We start from the raw sequence: 19,845 nt of genomic DNA, 5'->3' as shown, positions 1-19,845 counted from the left end.
TACACCCCCACCTAGACATATTCTTTGATTTAAATATGGCTAATGAAATGTTTAAGTTGTTACTTGAACAAAAACAGATTAAATTGATAGGTAAACACAAGGTGCCATTGCAAGAAGAGTTTTGAGGAAAAAACTAGTATAATGGCATAATTCATTTGCACATTCAACCAAAAAATGCATACGATTTAGAAATATTATACAGGAAAAAATTGAGAGAATGATAGTGAACCCCCCTAGGAAAACGATGGAAGCATATGTGATGTGAACCCATTTCCTCAATAGTTAATATCGATGTCATATCATCATATGTAAGTTTTGTCATTATTGCAGATACAAGCTTTAAAGATAAGGTAGAAGCAAGATGTTTAATATGCAAAAGAAGTGTGTTTTACAATTGGTTCAAGATAAGGAACACCTGTTTTTCAAAAAGAAAAAAAAAAGACAAGGAACACCTTTTTTTTTAATACCAAGATAAGGAACACCTTGAAATCAATAAGCAATTAAGTAGCCATTCAGAGTGTTTCATCAAGCTCACCTGTCAAAAGGACCTTTTTCCAGGGCAAGAATACCATTTTTCTAGAAATGGAGAGGATCTTGTTCCCTTTTCATGAAGGGTTCTTGCTGGGCTATCAGGAATGGTTAAAACAATAGAATTTGACATGATAATGCGCTTGCAAAAGATGTCCTAAGAAGTCGCCTAGTGCACCCATTGTTTCCCCCCAAGAAGATGACCTTATTGTGAAAAACTTGTTAGGCCATGGATTTGGTCGATTTGAGAGAAAATTATAGAATACTCTAAAAGTACCACAAATGTGTATTCTCTCATTCTTTTATGAGATCTACCCAATGAGAGATTTTGGTACTATTAGCCTTCCAGAGAATCTAGCCATAAAATCACTAAATCTCCTTACAAGTAAAAACTAGAAAAGCAAAGTAAAAAGCTAATTATGCAGAATTCACCAATCCATAATGTATGGCTCTTAGGTATCAGAAATTTTCCTCCACTAAGGTCTCACTTGATGTCAATCCGAAGTGCATGTCAATCAAAGAAGACGGCCTCTTTAAGTGCATGTTAATTGATCCTGTTTTTGATATTGGAACAATAGGTGAAGATAATGATCAAAATTCAAATGAGCCTTATCAAGATAACAAGCTACACCACAATGAGAGATAATAGGGATAGAAATTCAATTCAAATACTTGTACTTATCTGATTTACTCAAGTCATGCATATCTAGTGTACTATATATATTAACAATAGCAACAGAGAACATTTATTCAGCCAAAAGCAATTTATTACTCCCTCTGTCCCACTTTGTTTGTCCTGTTTAAAAAGTCAAACTTTTTAAGGAAACATTATTTATTGTTTTGTCTACCTTTTAAAAATGTATAAGTTTCCAAATCTACCCTTAAATAAATTTATCAAAAAATTGAATTATTAATAAAATAGGGATATAATAGGAACATTAGTAAATTAATGACTTTTATTTTTAGAAACAGAACAATATTTTGGGACATTTCAATATAAAATAGAGAACAAACAAAGTGAGATAGAGGTAGTACTTTACTGTTTTATTTGAAACATGGGTCGTAATTAAGTCATAAGTCACAACCAATAAGGAAAAAGCCCCATGTGGCCATGTCCCTATGTATGTTAAATGCAGTTGTTCATGTTTGACTTGAGGCATCATATTTGACCCTGAACATAATGTATCTTTTGATCTTTTGCATATGATCTATTATTAAGTGAGAGGCGGGAGAACAAAGTTATTCTAGAATTACTAAATAATAAGTCATTAATTTGGGAGTTATTGAGAGTTAGAGAATTGAGGATTCAATAATATTGTTTCAATTTGAGAAGCATAATAATGCATGCATATTTGAAACGTGATTGAGCATGACTAGATTAAACGTGATTGAATTCTAAATTGAACTAACCCAAACGAGTGAAGTAATAAGGCATAAAATAAAATTTGAATAAGAAATTAAAGTGTTGCAATTAAACTTTGCTTACATTAATGAAACAAAACTGAAAACTCACTACAAGAGAAGCTTAAATTTCTGTGGAGTGACTCGTAAGTGATATTACAAAGGATAAACAAACAAGTTTTGGTATTGACTATTGGGTTGAATTTGAAATATGTTTCTCCTACACAAATGAAACTTCTATTTATACTTGCATTATGACTGTTATTGTCAACTGACATTCTTTTGTGTATCTAATGGAGGTATTTAGGGCTTGTTTGGTTTGAGCAGAAAGGTTGTCATTAAAAAAAAAAAAAAAAGTGAAGGGAAAGACAATAGAAAATAATGCCAAACATAAAAATAGATGGGAAAAAAAATCAATGAGTACAAGATTTGAGAATAGAAAATGAGCATAGAAAATAAAAATAGAAAATAAATATAACCTCAACACAAACCAAACAGAACCTTAGATTCAAATCTTTATTTTCCTATTATAATTATCCAAAAAAAAAAATTGTATATGAATAGAAGAGTTGAGCTTGTATGTGAACGTGCATGCGTATATTGATGTATGGGACACAAACCGTATCGTTCATGATTTAAACACCAGCTATCAAACACTAGATACAGCTTTGAGCTCTCCACTTGCGGTCGGTGAGGATGTGTTCGCAATGGTTATCTCCTTCCGCAGGTAATCTGACTCAGCTCAAAAAAGATTGACATTGACAAGAATTAGTTTATACTACTTATCATGTTTTTTTTTTTCTTTTTGCTGAATAAATATATACTACTTATCATGTTTTTGGGATTGGTCAACGAAAACTCTCATTAGCTCATATAGACAAGTGGAGATTAAATTACTTACGTCCAATTTAGCAAAAGAAACAACGTATCATTTTCCTAATGGGTTTATTAATTAATTGAAAAGTAATCCTGCCTTATTAATTTACGTCTTTTCAATCAACAAAAGTTGTGGCTCATTGCTCAGAGGAAAAATTAAAGTAAAGAAGATACTTTTTTGGTTGCGAGGTTGAGACGATAAAACCTACGTCCTTTTCACTTGAAACTTTTTTCTTCTTTTTTTTCTTTTTTTTTTAGAGAACTTTTCACTTGAAACTTGAAAGGATATTAAACGTTTTTTTTTTTTTTTTTTCCCCTTGATGTGAAAGGTGGAACGTTAAAGGGGAACAAGGTGGACTCTCTCACTGTTATTACTTATTAAGAAAATAAAATATAACATAAACGAAAACTCTAGCTTTTAGTAACCTTTAGAATTTGGATAAGATCTTAGATTTGGTTTATTTTCAGTATTTTTTTTAATTTAATTTTTTTAATAAAAAATAGTCACATTATCCACTACTAAATAAAAGATGGAATTAAAACTCATTACTATTTGTCATTGTATATTTAAAATAAAAAGAGACTTCCAATTAAAAAAGATTTATTTGAAAAAATGAGAAATTATGAGAGGCTATATGGTGCAACATCAATGTAACTAGGGCCAACTGGTCAACCCATTTTATGGGTAATAGTTAATGCATAATGGTGAATTCCTTCTTGTTATTTTGTGTTAGGAAAATCATGCCTTAAGAAGCTTAAACCAAATGTAGGCTCATGTATTTGAAGAACAATATACTAATCATGAATTAATCTAGGATTAAATTAGGGTTCTCTAGTATATTGATAAAAAAAAAATCCTACATGCCACAATAGTTTTACCATGTCAAAAAGATGTCTGGCCTATCATCCAGAACACAAGATCTTGCTATGTTAGCTAGACAACATAGGTGCCATATTAGTTGCCTTATTAATCTCATGTAACATGTTGCGCGTGTTTTTAGCAACGCTAGTCTCGCACACAAAAAATGGGGCTTACTTTATCTTGAATATAAGACAATACATAATTAAGTAATTAAAGTTGCAATTTTTTTCTCAAAAAAGAAGAAAAAGAAGAAGTAAAGTTGCAATCTAATTTCTAATTTTATATCTTGTCGTTAAGAGAGAGATAGATATTGTTTGTTGTATGGCTTTGTAGGACATTAGATGACTAATGTTAACAATCTATCACTTAGGACATTAGTTTACAAAAATTAAAATCTTAGACTATTAAGGGAGATTAATCATCATTGATTATTGTGGGGTACAAAAATTTAAAAAGGAAATCATGCCACATGTCATACCCAAGGCCGAGGAGACCAATACAGTTATGGGGAGTCCATACACTTAGATGGTAAGGCCGGAGAGGCGGGCCAAGGCCACGTCAATGGCACATTGCAGAAGGGGGCCACACTGTAAAGGAAAAGTTTCAGAGAGGGGGTTAGCCCTAACATGATTGGATGGATGGTAGCTGCCACCACATTTAGTGCACCTCACCAAACACCTTGGCCGCATTTATGTGGAGAAGATTCCTAAACAGTATTGTCTTGGTTGCCGCAACTCACAGAAGACTTGGGAGGGTGTCTGATGAGACAAACACTTGAGTAATGGCCTGCATGATCAACAAATGGAGGACCAAGATGAGAAAAATGAGGCTATATAGTGTGAGAGATCCTCTAGGGACAAGGGTTGGTTTTTTTATCTGAAAAATTGGAGAAACATTGTAGTACAAAGAACTGAAATTGTAATCAAGTTAAAGAAGAATATATTCCAGTATTACTTTCCTCGGACTTTGTTGAGGGTTTCTTCGCGCAAAACCTATTTTCCTTTGTTTTATTTCAATCTTAAACCCATTGTGAGCGTTGTTCCATTTATTAAAGGCTAGTTTTTAGCACACCCTCTACAAATTCATTGTAATGGGCTCTTTAGGCCTTAATCCATTTACCTTTTGGAGCCTAGGATCCAAAACCCGCCCCTACAATTATCTAACACATGTGTAATTTTTTTTTTGAAACAATTTAATGTTTCAATTGGATTAAGGTTCTATTAGTCTTGTATTTTAGAGGCCATGTTAAAAATGAAAAAGGAAAATGTTAAAACCACTACAAAATGTTTACAATATGATGTGACAAGGACTCTAATTGATGAACTTCAACAACCTAATTAATGAATGTTCAAATTATTTTTTGTAATTGGTGACATTTTAATTTATAAGCCTATAGTAAAATTTATAATATCTTTCGCACCGCTCTTTTAAAAAAAAAGTACATAATTTTTTTTTTTAAATGTATTATTATAAAATTTTTGGACTTTTACAACATGGGATGAGACCTTTTTTGCCAAGGGTAAAAACATTTTATAGTGACAGCCTTACGCTTAAGCCTTCGGTTGGACTTGCTTTTTCCATAATTATTCCCATGTGACTGTGACATTGACTACTTATCACTTTACATGAACTCATTATTTTTTCTTTATCGACAATAATTTATCATATAAAATTGTGGCACATTATATTGTTACACAAAAAAATGTAGTTGTAGATTTGAAAATGTATGGAACCGGGGCAAATCACACTGAGACAACAAAGAACAAAAAATGTTGTGCCTCCAACCATTTTGACTATGAGTGATTCTGGTGCCATACCATTGGCCACAACATTAATCACAACTTATCATGTGGTGAGTTATAGTCAATGACGTGGCAGCAGAATTTTTCTTTTGAATATCTCAATTTTGGGAGGAAACTATTAGTTCTTTTTATCAAGGACGACATGACCTTGTAACTAACGACCACATGGTACAGTAAATTGGGCTGCTGTTTCAAGACAAGTCGCTGTTGTTGGGGTTTTTTCTACAAGTTTTTATGGAGATGGACAATGAGCATGCCTACTACCAGGTGACATAATTTTTCTTCTTTTTCTCCTCCAACCATAACCAAGCAATCCATTTTTCTTTTTCTGAATAACTAATACAATCACTCAATGAATGCAATTAGAGAAGTCAAAAGGAAGTCTCAAACCCCTATTACTATTTATTAATAACTGTAGTATTAAGGCGAAACTATATTATTGGTCCCTGAAATTTATCCTGTGTGCACAATTGGTCCTTCAAGTTTGAAGCGAGCACAATTAGTCCCTTAAGTTTTAAAACTGAGTTGTATTGGTCATTTTACTAACTTCTGTTAATGGTGTTACTTACGTGACTAACTTCACAATGACTTGACATTTTCTTTAATGATGTGGCATATTTTTAATTAAAAAAATACAAACTAAGTGAGAAAAAATATTAACAGGTACCAAATTAAAAATATATATTTTCTGTCCTATTCTCATAATCAAGTGCAAGTATGAATCAGTCCTATTTTCTTTCATTCTTAGGTAGACATGTACAGTGAATTTAGAGACTCAGCTTCACGCTCTAATATAACTCAATTCTATGAAACTACAAATACCACCATCTCTTATGCTCTAGAAGTCGTAGAAAGAAATACAAAAAGAAGATTTACAGAATTTTTGCTAAGCAATCATCATCACCTCCAAGCAGAAGAGGTTGCCATTTTTCTGTCCAGCCAGCTAAGGTACAAAACCCCATCCCTCCTTTCGAATCTATAATTCACATGAAACTGCTGCTTCAATAGATCGTTAACAGTGTTAGTCACAGAGGTACTCAATGGGTATAGAGTAAACCCTGCCATTGAAAGTCTCCTAATCCACTTTCCTAGAAGTTCATGACGTTCGACCCTCTCAGCATTCTCACAAGCTATCATCATGTTGACTATGTCACGAGCTACATAGTGCTGCTCAGCGCTGATCCGCTGTTTGTCATTTCTTGGGCGAGCCACATCAATCGATTCAAACATAGCTTAGTTTGTAATTTTTTCTCACTTAGTTTGTAATTTTTTAATTAAAAATATGCCACATCATTAAAGAAAATGTCAAGTTATTGTGAAATTAGTCACGTAAGCAACATCGTTAACAGAAGTTAATAAAATGACCAATACAACTCAGTTTTAAAACTTAAGGGACTAATTGTGCTTATTTCAAACTTGAGGGACCAATTGCGCACACAAGATAAACTTCAGGGACCAATAGTATAGTTTCGCCTAGTATTAATAAGTCAATAATGATATTATTTAATTAATTAGGTAAATACGTGTCAGGTATTTATTAGTGGAGTATAGAGTGGAGCACGAAAAGTGGGACAAAAGATTTGGACTCATATAAAAAAAAAAAAAAAAAAAAAAAAAAAAGGGAAATCTTAAATGAGTAATCTATTATCTATGCATATTTCATAGCAGGCGTTTCTAACAGAAAACACTTTAAAAGAACAAACTTTAGGTTATTAACAATAAAGGATGGTTCTTTTGGAAAACGGATATTAACAAGGGAAATGCTAATGAGTACTTTTAAGGCACTAATTAATAATCCATTTAAAGAAAATTTTTATAGGAAATGAAAAATAAAATAATATTTTGACAACTTTTTTCATTTCTCATACTCGTTAGCATGACCCTATTAATAATTATTTAACATGCATTGACAATTTCAAAGGAAGACCACAGTTGGTTGACAATCATTTGTTTAGTTTGTTTAAAATTAAATTAAATCCTCTCTCTTAGTCAAATTATTAAACATATTAGATATAGACCAAATTCAAGATTGGTGGGTGAATTTATTAAGTACTACGTATTAAACTCAATAAACTAAGCATAATCTATGTTTAGTTGTTTACCAATACTTATCCACAATCACAAGACTGCATTAATACCTTCTCAAAAAAAGACTGCGTTAATAATGAGTCCCAGAATAATACTAAAAAGGCAAAAGCAAAGCAACCAATAAGAAAAATTAAAAAAAAAAAAGAAAAAAAGAAAAAAAAAAGCTAAGTTTGGAATATTTTAACAACAAATTGTAATAGTTAAGTTGTTATACATTTTAAATTTAAATCTACACTAAAATTACTTTTTTATTTACTAGTAACAACCAACAGTACTGCATAAAATATGTCATTGTGGATACAGTATTTTTAAATTTATTTTAAAAAAAATGTCACTCCTTAACGTGTGCCAAACAGTTAGTTAGCCTGGGTTTGGATTCCGCGTTAAGCTGCGGTGCATTTCTAAACTGCGTTTTCTCTTTTTTTTTTTTTTGCCGCACTTGTTGACTTTGGGGGACAAAATATACTGTGCATATATTGTGTGTATTGTTCACGCAATATTTAATATTAAAAGTGGGTCCCATAATACTATTCACACATTTAAAAATTATTTTGCTACAATATTTTCAGCAATAATCAGTTTTTAACAACTTTCAGCAACAATAAGTGCTATCCAAACAGACCCTTAGTTACTCTAATAAAAACTGGACACGTATCCGAAAGTCAGTCCACAAAAGCTTCATCCCTTAGTTCTATCCACTTGGTAGTTGATAGTACCTACGTAACCAAACTCGCTACCACTGCCAGATTTTGGCGCGTATGTGCCACTCTCGTTCAGAACCTCAAAACCCATATCGTTGTCGTTCCTCGTTTCCAACGTTGTAGACTTTGCAGTAATAATCTGATGGATAGATAAGAAGATGTAAACTTCATGAAACCTACGCATAACCAGAAATGATGAAACTCAGTAAAACCTCTCTCTCTCTCTCTCGATGTTGAACTTTCTTGTCTTGTCGGCTGAGTATCGTATCCTGTCCGTACGTGTCACCATAGTTGGTGTACTCTCTACTTTCTAGTAATCACACCCAACCATCCGATGTTTGTTTCCCACCACAGATTCAGATATTTCAATATCTCTGTCTGAAAAAAATACTCAAAATGGTTTTAAGCTTTTTTGGAGTTCCGATGGTTTTTTTGTTATACCGTATCTATTGGTGCTAAATTCTTGGGTTTTCAAGTTTCTCTCTGAAAATCCGACCAAGTCAGCAGTCCTTATCCAAAATATATTTTTAAAATCAAATTTTCCAGCTTCGGGTTCTTCGAATCCCATGAATTTGAATTTCATTTCTGAGTTTGATACTACATTTCTCTCCCTCAGTCTTTCCCAGAAAATTTACAAATTCAGGTTCAAATTCAAGCTGTAAGCCAAATTCAAGTTCTGGGTTTTGGGTTTCTCTCTTTCTATAACTATAAAGGATTCGGCTTTAGGATTTTAAATTCACGGGGTTTGGTGGGGTTTGGGGTTGAGATGGGTGCTAATATGTCTGCTGGCGAGTCGGATACGGATCCACCATTGCAGCCCAGGTTGGGGGATATACCGGAGAGCTGTATAGCATCGGTTTTGATGTACTTGGACCCACCTGAGATTTGCAAATTGGCCCGGTTGAATCGGGCTTTTCGAGGAGCTTCCGAGGCGGATTTTATATGGGAATTGAAATTGCCGACGAATTATAGGTATATTATGGAGAAAGTGTTTGATGAGGAAACTAAGCTCAAATTGGGAAAGAAGGATGTCTATGCCAGGCTTTGCAGGCCTATATCCTTTGATAATGGCACAAAGGTATACCTCTTTATCTCTGTTCCTATGTGTTTAGGCTTTCTTTTTTTTTCTTTTTTCTTTTTTTCATTTTATTGATCTGTTGTGTTGGGAATTTTTGTTTGTTGTAGGAAATTTGGCTGCACAAAAGTACGGGTGGCGTTTGTTTGGCGATTTCGTCAAAGGCTCTGAGGATAACCGGAATAGATGACCGGAGATACTGGAATCGCATTTCGACAGAGGAATCTAGGTGAGCTAAGTTGATTATGTCAAATATCAATTGGATGATTTTTGGAATCTGTCAGTGTATTTGATTCTATCCTAAATTTACAACTAGCAAAGTTTCTTTGACTAGAGTAGTATGGTATGATTTGTGGCATAAATTTGAAGTTATGTCCTGCTTGAGAAGTTGAGATGTTCTGACTTATGACTTGTCAAAAATAGCCTTGGATCCAGAGAGTAAAATTCTTTGAAGCGATGCAGGATCTGGAGATATGATTCGAAGGGTTGGCAAATTGTTTCTCTTTTAGTCACCGTCCTTTGTAACTTAAAAAGGTTGGTCTTAATCAAAGTGGAATTGGAGGTGCATGTGTTTTTTAAAAAGGTTGATCTTAATTAAAGTGGAATTGGAGGTGCTTGTGTTTTTCCTTACCTTGCTTTATGATATATGACGATATTTTGGTTGGAAATGAAGCATTCAAGCTAAAAGAGGTGACAATAGTTCTCTTGGAGACAAAGAAATTAAAGAAACCAACGAAAAACTTTGAAGTTGGGCCATTAATGATGAAATCAAACTCAAGTTGTGGTAATTTTGACAGGGGAGTAGTCAAGATTAAATTCTAGACCAAGCAAGGATATATGAGGTGGAGTACAATTAGTCTTATGGGTTGGGATATTTACAATATCAACGTAGGTAGTTGAGAGCTGATCTGGAAATGTTTAAGAAAGTCATGATTGTTAGAAGTTTGTGCATGCAACACTTGTTACAGTAGATAATGAGGAGGAGGAGGATGTCTTGATTCCTACCAAAGGTATGGATTTGGTTAAAATTTCATGGGTTTTAGGTTCTGTCTAGGTAAACAATGGTTTGACAAATACAAGGCCTGCGATAAAGATTTTGTTATGTTGGCTTTGTGGAATGCAAAGTTGTGGAGATAAGTATACTGAAAATCAGGATGTTTGATGGGTTTGTAAAAACTTTTTAATAATGTGAGACATGTAGCAGAACTTGGAAGGAATTTGATTTCTTTATATGGGTTGGATTCTTTGAATTATGATTATTTTGCAAAAAGTGGAGTTATAATTTAGTAAAGATGCTTTGGAGGTAATGAAGGAAGAGAAGCTTATTAAGATTTTTTACAATCTAGTTAAAGGTGGAACAAAAACCTAGGACTAGTGTTTGGTTAAATCTCCACAAAGGAAAGGAAAGATAGTGATGGATGGAAAATAGTGAGGTTTGTTAAGAATTAATTGATATAATTGAAAACTCAAGTTTGATTAAGAAGTTCAAGTGCTGCTTGAACGGAATTGATTGTATCACTTGTTGAGGACGTGGTGGGGTACCCCTACCACAAATGGGTGCCAAAGGGTACCCAAAAGTGTACCAATGAAGACTTCTCCTCATGGGTTGGGGGTAGAGATCTCTTGAGTTCCACCAATGATTTGGTACATTTAGAGATTTCTTGCTGGATTTGAAGTCTCATATTCATAAAAAAAAGAATTAAGGTGATGCAATGTTTTCTATGTAGGGTGGTAATTTCACATTAGTAAGAAGAGATTTAAGGAGGTTTAATAGCTATTATACACATGGGTGATAGAATAGCTCATGTGTTTTGTGTTGGAGTTGAAAGACAACGTTTTATCTAATGTGTTAGTGTGAGAGTACCATTGAGTGTGTTGAGGTCTTGGGTTTGAGAGTGTTAAAGGTTGTCAATTTTTATGCTGAGAATTTGTAATCCTTACCATTGGTAATGGATCTGTTGTGGACATAGCCATTTTGGCCGAATCACATTAAGCTTCTAGTGGTTGCTATTTTATTGTTTTGCGTGCTTTCTACAACAGTAACGGACTACATTCTAATTTTCATTTATTTAATACAGGATAGGAGAGAGTATATGCAAGTGATCAGTCTAACAAGAGATGGTTGGTTTGGGCAAACACCTAGCAAAAAAGTTACATTGCAAAAAATTTTATCGGCCAACTTTTCCTTCTTTTTTTTGTTGTTGTGGTGTTTAAATTTTCTGATCAGTGCTCTTGTTTCCTTTTGAGAGTGTGAGATGATGTATGTTTTCTTGCATATAGGTTCCAACGAGTTGCTTATCTTCAACAAATCTGGTGGTTACAAGTAGATGGAGAATTTGAGTTCCAGTTTCCACCAGGGACATACAGTTTGTTTTTCAGACTTCAGCTTGGTAGGTCATCCAAGAGACTCGGTCGTCGGTTTTGCAATCATGAGCACGTTCATGGCTGGGACATAAAACCTGTGAAGTTCAAGCTAACAACTTCTGATGGTCAGCATGCTGTATCACAGTGCTATTTGGACAATCCGGGGAATTGGGTCCAATACCATGCAGGAGACTTTGTTGTCAAGAGCACCAATGCATTGGTGAACATCAAATTTTCATTGACTCAGATCGACTGCACTCACACCAAAGGTGGTCTCTGTGTAGACTCTGTGTTTATACTCCCCACCAGTGTAGGAAAATAGGCTAGATTGCTTTTGTAGCTGTAAAATTATAGAGGTGTGCTGCCCAATAGATGCTTGGCTGCCCCAATAGGAAGAACATTCAAATTATTGTGGTTTTTAGGGGCTCACAATGTTCTCTCCATGTATGATAGTGTATATTTGCTGCTTGCCATTGTTGATTTTTTAGGTTGTTTGCCGTTGATTTTGACTAATATAATAAAACGCTTGATTTATTTTGTCTTAGCATTTGTTGATAGTTCTTAATGTGTGTAATAGATTATTAATTTCCCTTTTGTTTTTTGTTCCGTAGTCTCCCTTGAACAGAAACAATTACTTTTGTTGTGCTTGAGCTGCCTTTGGTACCCTGCTCATCCTTTTCCTTCTTTAGATGCATTCTCTAATGCAGAATGAAGCCGTTTAGGCTTGAGTTGAGCTGCCTTTGGCACCCTGAGTATTAATGACAATTTTTGAATGAAACTGTTTAAGGCTTTAAGCATTGTACCTACTAGTAATTTTGGTGTACGACTTGCAGGATGAGCCTAGAATTTTCTTGTATTGGTTGGTAGAAGGGGAAATTTCATCCATGCTTAGATGTGCTGTTGCATCATTGAGAGCCTAGTAACTTTGGTCTTTGTGGTGTTTCTTTTGTTTCCAAAAAATGTAGGGTATGTTATCCTTATCTATCAGTGATTGCAGCATCCTTCTTATCTATAATTTGTTTCTTGATTGCAAATCTATAATCTTTATCCCTATCGGCTTGTTGTGTCGACAACACTTACTGGTTGTTTTCATTTCTGGTCCCTTTTCTAGAGTCACTGTCCCTCCCCCAACATTAAAATAAATAAACGCTTTAGATGAGGATGTTTTTAGGTTAGGTCAAGCAGAATTTGGACTGTGCTCTCACATGAAGTAGCTTAATAGTACTGGCTTGTGCCCTGCATTAGCTGCTCTTGGGCTTTGTTTTTTGTTTGGCATAGGTCAATGAGTTGCCCAATGTTTTTTGAGTATAACCGACAGAAATTTTAATTGATAGAACAATAGCATTTTGTACATCCAGGGCAATTCATTGTCCCCGCATTTGTTTTTTTGAGAAGAACATCCAATGCCCAATTTAATTATATGTTTTATGGTTTTTTTTTTTTTTTTTTTTCATGTTTAGCCAAACCTTATTCTGGTTAAACTCACCCTTAACTATGAAAATTGAATGACATGTGTTGCCCTCATGCACAAAGCCACAAAATCCATGAATTAGGATGCAGGATCCTCACAATTTCATTCAAATGAAGGATCCTCTTCACTTTAAGTAAAATGGAAGGAGTCCATTTCATGGTTATATATATAGAGATGTATTTAGTATCACATTATTAAAAAAATTAAAATAAAATAATCACTAGTAGACACCCAGTGAAATAGAGGCACCAAAAGGTAGAAGTTAACAAGGATTATAATGAGATAAGAGAATAGAAACATTCTTGCTAGTTTTTGATAGAACCAATAATTAAATTTTAAAAAAAGTTTCAAAAAACTGAAAAAACCAAGAAGAATCTTCAGTCTACAACCCCCCATGCTTTAGCACCTTACTGCTGTTCTGTAGCGCGACATGGACCCCCAATTCCTTCTCATTAGCTGCTACCTCTTCCTTAAACCTCTTGTATACGTACCCCCTATAGAAAGTCACGAGTTCTCATAACCAAAACAAACAAAACAAGAGCTCCAAAAAAGTTTGCACCTGCCAATATTACAAAAGATAGCCTGTAACATTCCTTGCCCATACAGGTCAGTTCTCTCACCATTGATCTAGTCATCCCCTTAACCGCAAGTTGCTTCAATGCCTCTTTATCGTAAAGCTTTGCAACAACTTGTACATTAAATACATAAGATCCAAGAGGGCTCGCAAGCTGGCCACAATTGAAGAGAGTGGAGTAATATTTCAATCCAAAAAGCTCGGATATAATGGTGAAAAGTAGAGTCAAATGGGCTCCATATGAGAAACCAATAATCAAAGAAGCAATATAGACAGAACTCGGTATTGGAAAGGCAACGAGGAGGTCTCCAACCCCAGATAACACAAGGGTCATTATAAGAGGGCGTGGTACGTACTTTCCACCTTAGAAGTATGATTTCAGATACAAATCCAGCGAAAACTCAACCAAAATAGTTCCAAATACTTACCAGAGAAACAAAGGTACTAGTAGTGTGCTGTGGATAGCCTAAGGACTCACCAATTTGTCCTAGATTGTCCACAGCAGTTAAGCTACAACCTAGTCCACAAAATGTAGCCACAAATATAATCAACTTGTCCAAGCTTAATAAAGCTTGCAATATGCTGTAATCTTCACCTCTGGTTGATTTTTTGCAGATCTTTCCACAACATGAAAAATCCTAACTAGTCTGATTTTCTGAACTTTGCGAGTGTAATATGGTTGCTGGTTTTGACTCTGGGAATGGTGGTCCATCCACAGTTATCCTATTAGGTGCATCAACCGGTTTTCTCTTTTGCCTCCGAGTGGCTAGTTCTTCTCTTATTGCAATAGCAAGGGGAAGAAAAATCAAAACACAAACAGCAACACAGCTTCCCACGTAGCCATAGTGAGAGAAAGTGACTTGCTTTTGAGCAATGGTTAACCCCATGAGACACAAAGCTAAGGCAATTGATATATAGAGGTACTCATAGAAAACCTTCAGCTCATTTGGGTGGGAAGAGACTTTCATTGTTCTGATGGTATACACAAAAACCATAGAAATTAAAGCCGGAAGCCATCCAATAAGAAGAATCAAAGATTTTGAATCATCCTCATAGATGGCCAAATAAAGTTGTGTAAATACTGCTCCACTAAGGCCTACATAACCCTTCATGAGTCCAAGCATGATTCTTCGGCTTTCAGGGAAGTTCTTCACACATGTCACAAGTGCCCCAGTATTTGCAAAATTTTGTGAATTTGCACCAACACATATGTAGACATATTTGCCAAACCTTGGGCTTGGGGATCTTTCCGCATACGGCAAGCCAAATGAGAAAATACCCGGCAAAGTTCATGGCCGAGCCAATTAATAACACAAACCATACTGGGGTTACCTCAGCAAGAAGGCCAGAAAGGACCCCAACATTGGCTCCGAGGTCCTTGCATGTGCTTAGGAGATTAAGCGTGGATTGATCATAGCCAAGGGTGGCATTGATGTCTTTGGAGTAGACACCAAAAAGATAAGTGGCACCTGCGCCAGTTATGATCAAGAATGATGCAAACATCATGAACCATTGGCCTCGGAGCGTTTGTATTACAAAGCTGCAGAGACCACAGCTGGTGCCTGTAGTGTGACTATCCATGGTTGTGTGTGTAAAATCTCTCTACCACTTCTCTAGTGTAGTGCAATTATGGCGAAAGACTACAAGTTTTTTACTTATAAAATGGTTGAGATGAAGATAAAATTTGTTGAAAATCCTTGCCTAATGTTATTTGGATGCTAGATAACATTTTTCATTTGTAGATAAAAGAGTTTAATTTGGATACGCATATCTAGTATCTCTGCTTAATTTTTGGATAAGGAATAAGCATTGTAGGGGGCTATAGCATGTCTGAAACAGCAAGATTTGCATGAAAACTTCGCCTGACGTGCTCTTGTTATTCGAGTAGGTGTTTGATGTGAATTGCAGGCTTGTAGCCCTCTTTCACTGAGGGCATATAAGTTGTGAATAATGAGATGGGTATGCCCATCCAGTTACATTTATGATGATACACTAGTAACACTACACTCGCAATGAATGATGTTCCACCATTATACTTAAAAAAAAAAAATTAATAAATAAATAAATAAAATTTAAAATAAATAAAATTAAAAAAAAGAAAAAGAAAAAACTGCAGAAGGATGAGGCAGGGTTACGGGTCTGTGATATTTACACTAATGGCATATGGGAATTGCATAAGTTATCTTTCTTACTTCCGCCTTTGCTCAGCCAAGCCATCAAAGCTACTCCTTTAAGGAATGCCTCCACTAGTGAGGACCGCTTGTCTTGGATTGCTAGCCCGAGAGGGGAGTTTGATTCCAAAGGAGCTTACCTTATTGCTTGCGGAGCTAACACTGGGGATGAGTGCTTCAAGGGTGCCTGGTTATGGAAGTTAAAAACCTTCCTAAAAATCCATATGTTCCTTTGGAAGTGCTACCATAATAGCATTCTAGTTAAAACAACACTAGCTCAGAGAGGCATCCCACTTTCTCCAACCTGTGATATGTGCCATGACCAGCCAGAAACCACTAGTCATGTTTTAAGGGATTGTAAGACAGCACGAGATTTTTGGGCTGAGTCTAATTGGCCTAATGAGGTCCTTCACACTTTTGATTTGGAAGTGTTGGATTGGATTAAAGCGAACGCTTGCTATAAGGTGCTCGCAAAGGGAAGAAGTTATCCTTGGTCACATTTCTTCCTTCTTGGCATTTGGCATTTATGGCTTAACAGGAATAAGCTGATGTTTCAGCCCCTCCAATCCCATCAGAATTTGTACAAACTTGTTGAGGCACAGGTTTATGAGTTCTGGTTTTGCGTTCATGATCATGTTGAGCCCAGGCGTAGAGCTGTTATTGCTGTGGGTTGGGCCAAACCTCCAGAGAGTTGGGTAAAACTGAATATGGACGGCTCGGTGAAAGGTAGTTCCGGAATGGTAGGTTGTGGGGGTCTGCTACGTGACTGCCATGGCAATTGGATCTCCGGATTTGCACGAGCAATTGGGCACACTTCGAGTTTAGCTGCTGAATTGTGGGCAATTCGTGATGGACTTACTTGATGTTGTCACCTTTCTTTCCAGGCGGTGGAAGTTGAGGTTGATGCCTCAGTTGCAATATCCTTGTTATCTCAAGATGTCCAAACTAATGGGGAATTTTCCTCTCTTATTGATGACTGCAGGAACCTAATGAAGAGCATCCATCAGGTCCAGCTGAAACATTGCTTTAGAGAGGCTAATCGGTGCGCTGACGCCATTGCAAAGTTTGGTACCACTATGGAGGAGGACTTTACTGTGTTTGAGTCTCCTCCTGCTTTTATTTTCAATCTTTTGCTTTCAGATAAGATGGGCTTGACCCAGGACCGTATGTGTAATATTGTGGAGGACTCCACTTAGCTTTTAATATATTTCCAGTTTACCCAAAAAAAAAAAAAATCAAACATTAAAAGTCAAAATGAAAATTTTGAAATGTAAAGGGTAAAAATTACAATCTCAAACTTTAAAAGCACTTTAGTCCTGAATTAACTTAGGTCTCTCTTGATTTACAATAGAAGTTCCATTAAACTTAGATAATAGAGTATAGACTAGTATGATCTTTTCTAAGTTCATTATGAATTCATGACCCATTGATCAATAATGACACCAATAAACCTTTAGGTAAATTAGATATTTTTACCGAAGATATTCGGGGTTCAAATTTCCATCTTCCTTTTCGCCTTTTTAAAAAAAAAAAAAAAAACCTAAACCCTATATATATATATATATATACTCTCATGCGGCTTAATTCACAAAGCATGAATTGCATGAAATAAATTAAAATACCTAAAAAAAAAAAAAAGAAGAATGAAAATATCAAAATAGAAATAACTTCTTATAAACAAATTTGAAAGTTAAGCGAGAGTATTTCAAACTATATGAAATTTATTATATGCACAAAACCTAATCAACATGACAATAATTCTGGTTGTTATTGATTAGAATTTTAATTTTATTAGGGGTTATTATGAAACACCATATCGTTATGTTTAGCATAAATCTACCTAAATTTTCTAAAAAGAAATGGCAATGCACTAAGACATGCAAATCTAAATATTAGAAACTAAAACAAAGTGATTTTTGTATGATGAAAATCAAAGATAGAGATCAAGGTTAATTTACCTGATTGGCACATCTAATACCAAAATGAAGCAAACTACAAACAATAAGCATCCAAACCCTTTAAGCAAAACCATTGATAAATGCACCAAGTATTCTAACCCAAATCTTCGTAGTGTCCCACTTCTATATCTATATAGAAATAACACTAATGATATGATGATGCCGAAAAATCACCAGTGAGCCACATGATACTCGCACGCTATGAATGTAACCTGCACAACACAAGAAAGGAGAAAGACCTTAACAGAAAGCACCGGTGTGGTGTCAGCCAAATACCCTCCGAAGGTCAAGTTAGAATTGTTTACAACTCCAGAGTGCTAGAGATGGTCAATTATACATCCCTCAATTTGTGAGGGTATTGGGGTTCTTATAGTAGTCGAAAGTTGACCTCTTTTACTTAGAGTCGAAGTCCTTTCCTTGTAGAAATCCTTTTAAGGAGTCCAAAACATGATGGACAAGTCTTTTCCTTATAGAGAAGATCCTCATTAATGCGTGCAGCTTCTAGAACCCTCTTTCCACTAGGATTCTATTTTCCTTAAGATACTATGATGCGCGCCACAAGTTTTTCCATCTAGGGATTCTGTCTGATACATGGCCCATGGATAAGGAACCATCCAGCCCACTTCGCAAGGACCCGTCAACTCTGAGAAAAAGGACCCGTGGGGTGACAGTTTAAGATTGGGATGACGGTTGAAAATCCATGGGTCAACGGCTTTAACTCCACAAGCTGCACTAACAGATTGTCAGGAACACATTTATTACTTCATGACACGTGTTACTCCTCTACCAGCTATTGTCTCGGATCGAGGAGTCGCTTCGTCTTCCGTGCACTTCTTCTATAAACATCAATCCCTTCTCTACTCATTTCTTTTACTTTCAGCAGAAGCACATTGTCAGAGCGCAATCGTCATCTTTGTCAAAGACTAGTCCATCCAGTTCCTGCACAGTCGTCAGCACCTTCATCCATTCATTTTTTAACTCAGTAAGTAGTTTCTTATCCTTCTTCTTTTTAGTTTTCTTTCACCTTTGGTATTCTTTGTCTTTCCTTAGACTTTATGCCCTCGTCACCCTTTCCCAAAACCCGTCAAAGTCTTAGGTTTTGTCCTTACATGTAGGTAATGTCTAGTGCGTCGAGTAATCAGTCAGTCATCTGTGATGTGGCAGACTGCAAAGAGGTTTACCTGTCGGGTCACAAAGACCAAGACGATCTGAGCGAAGAGAGGAGTCCGTCTGCATCTTCTCTATCCTCAACAAATGAGGATATGGAGATGATCGAACCAGAGGAGGGTTCCGATGATGGTGGAGATCAAAGAGTTAAGTCTGTCGTGGGTGCTAATGGACTTAGGGAGTTCATCATGCTACCAGAATGGATGGTGAATGCTTTTACGCCCACCATCAAGGAACCTCATTTCAATACTACCAAATCCCAAATTACATCCCCATCCGTCTTCCCTATAAGTCAGAAAAGTGTTACTATGAAAGGGTAGACGATGTTGGAGTGTACGAATAGATGCTCAAGGCGGGCCTTAGGTCTCCCTGCACTGTGAACTTCTCAAGAATTTGGGCTTATCCATCAACCAAATATCCCCTAATGCCTGGAGGGTTTTTATAGCAATGGAGGTCCTGTACGGAGCCATGTCGAATGGTACCCGAAGGTTGATGGTGCGGGAATTCCTCCATTGCTACCATCCAGATGAAATAGACAAGTCAATGGGGATGTACAGTTTTGTTCCTAGGAGCCCTGTCTTGAAGGTGATTTATGAAACTCCAGACTCCAACAGGGACTAGAAGAGCCATTACTTCTTCATAAAAGGTGACGATTGGATGTGTCATCCGAGGGAGACGGAGCACATGCCCATCGACATGACTTGAGGCATAATTAACTCGTCCGGTATACGTCCATTAGTCTTTGTTTTATTTTGTTTCTTTTATTTTATTTATTATTTTTTTGAGCTTTTGACGTCCATCCTCTTT

At 35.8% G+C, this 19,845-nt stretch overlaps 1 protein-coding gene and 1 pseudogene across 1 annotated transcript; one reads left to right on the top strand and one right to left on the bottom strand.

The window, feature by feature from the left end:
* The first annotated feature begins 8,282 nt into the window (after positions 1-8,282).
* On the top strand, positions 8,283-12,241 carry LOC112028641 (F-box protein PP2-A13). Its single transcript, XM_024061330.2, has 3 exons — positions 8,283-9,336; positions 9,444-9,562; positions 11,614-12,241. The coding sequence occupies exons 1-3, from the start codon at positions 9,025-9,027 to the stop codon at positions 12,017-12,019; spliced, it is 837 nt and encodes a 278-aa protein (XP_023917098.1). The 5' UTR covers positions 8,283-9,024; the 3' UTR covers positions 12,020-12,241.
* A 1,326-nt stretch (positions 12,242-13,567) lies between these two features.
* LOC112028643 (protein NUCLEAR FUSION DEFECTIVE 4-like) lies at positions 13,568-15,552 on the bottom strand (annotated as a pseudogene).
* Between the last annotated feature and the right edge of the window lie 4,293 nt (positions 15,553-19,845).

The sequence above is a fragment of the Quercus suber genome, unplaced genomic scaffold (assembly GCF_002906115.3).
Source record: "Quercus suber isolate HL8 unplaced genomic scaffold, Cork oak 2.0 scaffold_184, whole genome shotgun sequence".
In the NCBI taxonomy this organism is placed as follows: Eukaryota; Viridiplantae; Streptophyta; class Magnoliopsida; order Fagales; family Fagaceae; genus Quercus; species Quercus suber.
This window is presented reverse-complemented; position numbering and strand designations above follow the sequence as displayed.

Excerpts from the sequence above, each read along its gene's own strand:
- LOC112028641 (XM_024061330.2), top strand. The coding sequence starts at position 9,025 with ATGGGTGCTAATATGTCTGCTGGCGAGTCGGATACGGATCCACCATTG. Across the intron at positions 9,337-9,443 it reads CCTTTGATAATGGCACAAAG|GAAATTTGGCTGCACAAAAG; the intron begins GTATACCTCTTT and ends TGTTTGTTGTAG. Across the intron at positions 9,563-11,613 it reads ATTTCGACAGAGGAATCTAG|GTTCCAACGAGTTGCTTATC; the intron begins GTGAGCTAAGTT and ends TCTTGCATATAG.